At 43.9% G+C, this 7,486-nt stretch overlaps 1 protein-coding gene across 1 annotated transcript in view; it reads left to right on the top strand.

Annotated features, from left to right (window-relative positions):
• The first annotated feature begins 623 nt into the window (after positions 1-623).
• Positions 624-7,486, top strand: part of PRPF8 (pre-mRNA processing factor 8) — a 29,820-nt gene continuing 22,957 nt past the window's right edge. Inside the window, exons 1-11 of the mRNA XM_077294465.1 lie at positions 624-756; positions 2,571-2,681; positions 2,786-2,954; positions 3,068-3,232; positions 4,831-5,049; positions 5,141-5,353; positions 5,440-5,565; positions 5,650-5,755; positions 6,434-6,624; positions 6,701-6,820; positions 6,907-7,096. Of these exons, the coding sequence (XP_077150580.1) occupies positions 2,582-2,681; positions 2,786-2,954; positions 3,068-3,232; positions 4,831-5,049; positions 5,141-5,353; positions 5,440-5,565; positions 5,650-5,755; positions 6,434-6,624; positions 6,701-6,820; positions 6,907-7,096 (1,599 nt within the window). The 5' untranslated portion in view covers positions 624-756; positions 2,571-2,581. The remainder of the gene's footprint in view (positions 757-2,570; positions 2,682-2,785; positions 2,955-3,067; positions 3,233-4,830; positions 5,050-5,140; positions 5,354-5,439; positions 5,566-5,649; positions 5,756-6,433; positions 6,625-6,700; positions 6,821-6,906; positions 7,097-7,486) is intronic.

The following is a 7,486-nucleotide window of genomic DNA, read 5'->3' as shown; positions in this document are numbered from 1 at the left end:
TCTGGACGCACCAACAAGTAACAAGTCCCCGTTCAGGCAGCGTTGAGAAAGCAAATCGCAGGCTGAGGCCGGAGGCACAAACCTGGGTATTTTTTTTTAACAAAGCTCAATGTCTTTAAGCCACAAATACAACAAACCCCTATATGTTTGGCATCGCCACCATCGCTCTGGCCCGGACAATCAGGGGTACTGATCATTTCTACCACACAATCACCTCCTTACAAAGGAACCAAAGAACAATAGCAAAATAGTTTCTCTTTTTGTTCAATTCCTCTTATTTGGATTTGTTCCCATTTTTCAGCACATTATATGGTAAAATGAATGGTGTCATTAAAAACAAGTCGTCCCACAAAAAATACCCCTCATGCGGCAGTGAGGGTGAGAAAATAACATTTGTTTGAAAGGAAAAAATAAAAAGAACACGATTGTGCCCGTGAAAGGGTTAATAACGGGGAGAGCACGGACCCTGCCAACCGGCACAACATCGCCGACTGTGACCGCCAGGCCAGACAAGCACGACTAGGCGCACTCTATCTACCCTGCTGGCACACACGACACCGCCTCCTTCCGATGTTATCACTTCCGGGTTCGCAGCCGCGCCGTCATCCTATTGGTGCAGAGCTCTGTGTGCTGACGCTTGTTGCATCTTTCTACATCCGGGTCACCGTCCGAATCGTGTGCGCTGCGATAATCCGCCATCGTAGTTGTTCGGGTTGCGGATCTGACCGATAAGGAGGAGAGGAGGCGGACGAGCAGGTTCGTACCGCAGGGAGCGCTGCAGGTTACGTCTGTATGATGTGTCACCTGCGGCCATGTTGGATCCTGGACATGTGTGGGCAGAGGCTTCAGGCCTAATGTGCGGGAGAAGCTCCTGGACCTGACGCGGTGGGGACCTGTGTCCTGGATCACTAGGAGCGAGAGCGGTGTTCCGTGTTAGTAGCGTGCTGTGCTCTTATAGCCGGGGTGCTGGCGGCAGGTCAGGAGGTGCCATAGCTTGTTTCCTGCCCTTCCCCGGACTGCAGCCCCTCTCTGCCTTTTTCCTGCACAATAATGATCTCCTGCAGAGAACATTGCAGTGCAGCTTAATTCTATTGAATGGGGCAGAGGGACAGGAGGAAGAAGGAATGGTGGACATGGCCAGGGAAAACATTACTGGGGCAGAGGAGGAAGAAGGAATGGCGGACATGGCCAGTGATAAGCATTACTGGGGCAGAGGGACAGGAGGAATGGCGGACATGGCCAGGGAAAACATTACTGGGGCAGAGGAGGAAGAAGGAATGGCGGACATGGCCAGTGATAAGCATTACTGGGGCAGAGGGACAGGAGGAATGGCGGACATGGCCAGGGAAAACATTACTGGGGCAGAGGAGGAAGAAGGAATGGCGGACATGGCCAGTGATAAGCATTACTGGGGCAGAGGGACAGGAGGAATGGTGGACATGGCCAGGGAAAACATTACTGGGGCAGAGGAGGAAGAAGGAATGGTGGACATGGCCAGCGATAAGCATTAATGGGGCAGAGGAGGAAGAAGGAATGGTGGACATGGCCAGCGATAAGCATTAATGGGGCAGAGGAGGAAGAAGGAATGGTGGACATGGCCAGCGATAAACATTACTGGGGCAGAGGAGGAAGAAGGAATGACGGACATGGCCAGCGATAAGCATTAATGGGGCAGAGGAGAAGAAGAGATGGCCAGCGATAAACATTACTGGGGCAGAGGGACAGGAGGAAGAAGGAATGGCGGACTTGGCCAGTGATGAGCATTAATGGGGCAGAGGGACAGGAGGAAGAAGGAATGGCGGACATGGCCAGTGATAAGCCTTAATGGGGCAGAGGAGGAAGAAGGAATGGCGGACATGGCCAGTGTTAAGCATTAATGGGGCAGAGGAGAAGAAGAGATGGCCAGCGATAAACATTACTGGGGCAGAGGGACAGGAGGAAGAAGGAATGACGGACATGGCCAGTGATAAGCATTAATGGGGCAGAGGGACAGGAGGAAGAAGGCAGGTACAATCTTCTCCGTTTCAAAGAACTTTATCACCATGTATGTTATAAATGTGTAGGACTGATGCAAAGTTTTACAGTGTAACCGATCATCTGAAAATATAGGGGCTGCAAAGTGCATGAGATCAGTCTATGTCCTGAGATGCCACCTATCGCTCATAGAGTCGTGTACTGACCCATAGAGCACATTCATTTTAAAACTTGTCTCATTTTTGTCTAAGTTTTCCTGTTTAAAAGCTTTTTTATATTTGGAATTTTCTGATGATAGCGTCCCTTTAGTCACCTTAATAGCTTTGCACAGGGGCATTGCTATTGATCTGCATTACTGCTGCCCTAATTAAGTGAATTGAGCTAATTTTTCTGCAGATCTGGGTAGCACCATGAGGACGACGCAATGCTAAATTAGCACTGTGATCTCTCCATGCTCAAAGTTGGTGGGTTTTCAAGAAGTTAGACTCTGCTTTCGTAGGTGATGGCTTTGCGCTAGGGTGTCATCTATTTACTCTTTGTATGTTGTTTTTTGTTTTTATTCATTGGACCTGTCATTTTTTTTCTTTTTTTTTCAGTTTGACACACCATGGCTGGGGTGTTTCCCTATAGGCCGGGGCTACCCCCAATTCCTGGAATCCCACCTGTAGCACCTGATTACATGTCTGAGGAGAAGTTGCAGGAGAAGGGTGAGCAGTAAAGCATTAGCAGTGAACCAGACATATGGATCTATTGGTGTAAAAGAGAAGGTGTGGAAACCCCAAAATCATTTATCTTCAATTACATTTTTTAGCCCGGAAATGGCAGCAGTTACAGGCCAAGCGTTATGCAGAAAAAAGAAAATTTGGCTTTGTGGATGCTCAGAAGGAGGACATGCCACCCGAACATGTCCGTAAAATCATCCGCGACCACGGAGACATGACCAACAGAAAGTTCCGGCATGATAAGAGAGTCTATCTTGGGTAAGTGGCCATAAAAGGGTTGATGCATGGAGAGTATGTGGATAAATACAAAATTAAATAGAATTCCATCACTTGAATTACATGACAAGAAAATACTATGTCTTTGTTTCCAGAGCTTTGAAGTACATGCCTCATGCCGTGCTGAAACTGCTGGAGAATATGCCCATGCCATGGGAGCAGATCAGAGATGTGCCAGTGCTGTACCATATCACAGGAGCCATTTCATTTGTCAATGAGATTCCCTGGGTTATTGAGCCGGTCTACATAGCACAATGGGGGTAAGAGCTTGGAGGTTTGTGTGTTTGGTAATGATTAGCGATGAGTGAAGGTGCTCGGATAATGTGTTATGTGAGTATCTTCACATGCTCAAGAATAACATGTTCAAGTCCCCGCGGCTGCATGGTTTGCGGCTGTTAGAAACAAACAGGCAATCCCCCTGCATGTGTTGCGTCTGTTTTAACAGCCGCAAGTCATGTAGCCGCCGGGACTCAAACATATTATTCGAGCAAACCCGAGTTACTTGGATTACACCTTATCGGAGCACGTGCTCCGATAATCACGAGTAATGATGTATAATAATCAGTATGGACATTTAAATGTGATCAAGAACCTGTTGTTCAGACATAACCTGCCGAGACATGTAGGCCAGTTCATAGGCTCCTGTATTTTCTGGTACTTGTCTTATGGGATCATCGCTGCATTGATTGACTTTCTGGGTTTGATGTTGGGATATTTGCTGATTGGCAATTAGTGAGAAGTGCAATAACATGAAACTTTACTGAATTAACAAATAAAATCAAAGCTGCAATTAGTTCGAATAGCAGATGAATAAACCCCCATAGTGATCATCCCTTAGAAGAAGGGTGCTGATATCCAAAGAACAGTGTAAATGTAAAAGTCTTCTCATCAGGTTATGTAACCTTTATAGTTAGGGATGAGTGAATAGCTTCGGATAAGTCCTTATCTGAATAGCTATAGCGCTTACCGAATAGCTGCATCGGGAACCTGGATACCTGGAGCGCTCCCGATAATCAGCTGTTCGGCTCTGCAGCTGCATGTGTCGCGGTGTTGTGACAGTCACAACACACAGGCTCTCCATGAATGTACTGTGACTGTCACAACATACAAGCTCACTCCATGCATGTACTGTGACTGTCACAACACACAAGCTCACTCCATGCATGTACTGTGACTGTCACAACACACAAGCTCACTCCATGCATGTACTGTGACTGTCACAACACACAAGCTCTCTCCATGCATGTACTGTGACTGTCACAACACACAAGCTCTCTCCATGCATGTACTGTGACTGTCACACAGTCACGACACATGCAGCTGTGGCATCGAACAGCTGATTATCGGGAGCGCTCCAGGTATCCAGGTTCCTGATGCAGCTATTCGGTAAGCGCCATAGCTATTTGGATAAGGACTTATCCGAAGCTATTCGCTCATCCCTACTTATAGTAGTAACTGATCAAAGACAGGTAATGTAATGTACATACACAATTCAAATAAAAAACCATCATTTTGTGGATCAGTCACAATGATGTCCCTGACAGTGGTCAGACCTCTTTAAGATCCCGCTAAATGGACATCCAAGTCGTATTTTCTTTTTTTTTTTTTTTTTACAAACTTCAGTAAATGTGAAGTTTTAATATTATTTTCCCTTATCGCTGGAATGAATAGTGAGTGTGTGTCTTCAGACTTTTCTACTGAGGCATGACAACCCGATTTCAGGTGGAAGACGTGTCATTAGATGATGAATGTCATTGTCCATGAGCTTATACCGCCACCTATTGCTAGAAGCAAATCACTGAAGTTAGTTTACACCTTTTGTAGTCTTGTTGCATTTTTCTTTGATGTTTTCTCTCAGGTCAATGTGGATTATGATGAGAAGAGAAAAGCGAGACCGACGACACTTTAAGAGGATGAGATTCCCTCCTTTTGATGATGAGGAGCCCCCTCTGGATTACGCTGATAACATCCTTGATGTTGAGCCCCTGGAAGCCATTCAACTAGAGCTGGACAATGAGGAGGACGCTCCGGTCATGGACTGGTTCTATGATCACCAGCCACTTAGAGACAACAGAAAGTAAGCGTATTATTAAGTGTCCTCTTCTAGAGTATGTGCTGTTACTTGAGGCCTAATGTTCAGCCATCTTATTATTGGGTTTTCCTTACAGATATGTAAATGGTACAACATACCAGCGCTGGCAGTTCACTCTTCCGATGATGTCTACATTGTACCGGCTGGCCAATCAGCTGCTTACGGATCTAGTGGATGATAACTACTTTTATTTGTTTGACTTGAAAGCCTTCTTCACATCGAAGGCTTTGAATATGGCGATTCCTGGTGGTCCCAAATTTGAGCCTTTGGTTCGGGACATTAACTTACAGTAAGAGAAGGCTTGTTTACCGCTGTGGTTTTGTGACTTAATATACTGATTTCTACGTAATTGACCCTTTTTTTATTTATCTTTAGGGATGAAGACTGGAATGAATTCAATGACATCAATAAAATCATTATTCGCCAGCCTATCCGCACAGAGTACAAGATTGCATTCCCCTATCTGTACAACAATCTGCCCCATCATGTGCACTTGACTTGGTAAGATACCAGCCACCTCCTATGTGAAGCTTAACCACATCTGCAAGAAACTTGCTGCTGACCGTGTTCTTTGGTATCTTACAGGTACCACACTCCAAATGTGGTGTTCATTAAAACGGAGGATCCTGACCTTCCAGCGTTTTATTTCGATCCCCTCATTAATCCTATATCACACAGACACTCTGTAAAGGTACGCAACCTCAAATGTTGTAGAATCTGTCATTTCTGTGAACTTGTGTTCTCACTAATAGTAATCATGTCACCATTTTTTTTCGTTTATAAAAACATTTTTTCTTTACCATTGGCTTGCGCTGCAGCTCCCAAATATTGCACTTCAGTTTGGCATTTGATCTTATTAAATGAGAACTTTTCACTGGGCTTTTAATTTAAACCCAGTTGCTGCTGCTCCCCTGTTTTTGGAACAGTTTTTCTTTTGTGCCCCTTCGTTTCAAAATTATGCACCTTCCCTGGAAATATACTGTAGATGCAAATTTTTCCTCCCAAAAACTGGGCGTATACCATAGAACTCTGTGGGCGTGGTTGAGTTTTGATTGGCCAACCTCAAACAGGAGGAAAAATAAACACCCACAAGTTTGATGCCGTACAGGAAAAATGTGCTGCATTATTATCAGAGGACATAACATTACAATGCAAGGGCACAGCCGAAAAACTGTTCCAGATTCAGTGGTGCAGAGGCAAGAAGAGATGTCAATTTATATGAGGAAAAAATGCAGTGAAAATGTATATATATGTATTTTTTAAAGGACAATTATAACTTTTTTTTCTTGTTTTTTTTTCCTATAGCTTTCTGTCACCATTTCTTATAATGCCATATGGACTGAGCGGTTTCTTATCTTTGTCTTCTCAGAGTCAAGAGCCCTTACCAGATGATGATGAAGAGTTTGAGTTGCCAGAATATGTTGAGCCCTTCCTCAAGGAAACACCTCTGTATACAGACAACACCGCCAATGGCATTGCATTACTTTGGGCTCCTCGTCCATTCAATCTCCGGTCTGGTCGAACTCGGCGGGCTGTTGACATACCACTTGTAAAGAATTGGTAAGTGCTGTAAGTCTTCTAGAAAGCAAAAAGGTTGTACTCTATACATGTAATTTAATAATGTATTTATCCTCAGGTATCGTGAGCATTGCCCTGCAGGTCAGCCAGTCAAGGTCAGAGTGTCTTACCAAAAACTTCTGAAGTATTATGTTCTCAACGCTCTCAAACACAGACCACCCAAAGCACAGAAGAAGAGGTATGCAAACCGGTTTTAGTTAATTGATTTTTATTTCTTACTTAAACTGCATTATTTATTAATATTACAATTTTTTTTTTTCTCAGATATCTTTTCCGCTCATTCAAAGCCACAAAGTTCTTCCAGTCCACAAAGCTTGACTGGGTTGAAGTGGGGCTACAGGTGTGCCGGCAGGGCTACAACATGTTAAACCTGTTGATTCACAGAAAGAACCTTAATTATCTTCATTTGGACTATAACTTCAATCTGAAACCTGTGAAAACACTGACCACAAAGGTAGCGTCTCCTTACTTATCACCTGATGAGCGTACTAATTCTGAAAGCCTAACTTATATGCAACATAAACTGTGTGCAAATTATTCCTAATATTACCCACTGCTGGTCCATAAATGTTAGATCTGATGACCTCCAACTATTCACAGCTTATTAATTAACTTACTGAAAGTCCCTGTTTTCTATATTTCTAGAAAATAACTTTTATTTTAGGTATTTTATTGCTTGAATGAAAGGGCTTTAAAGTCAAGTTCAGAGACAATTTTAAAAAATGCATTCGTGCTTTAAATAAACTTTGCAGAAATCAATAGTACAGACACTAATATGTTATCAGAGAAATCTGCTTCATTCGCCACCTCTTAATCTAGCCTCTGCCTCATGATCTTGTCATCC

The sequence above is a fragment of the Ranitomeya variabilis genome, chromosome 3 (assembly GCF_051348905.1).
Source record: "Ranitomeya variabilis isolate aRanVar5 chromosome 3, aRanVar5.hap1, whole genome shotgun sequence".
Classification (NCBI taxonomy): domain Eukaryota; kingdom Metazoa; phylum Chordata; class Amphibia; order Anura; family Dendrobatidae; genus Ranitomeya; species Ranitomeya variabilis.
The sequence above is the reverse complement of the archived record's forward strand: the minus strand, read 5'-3'. Positions and strand labels throughout refer to the sequence as shown.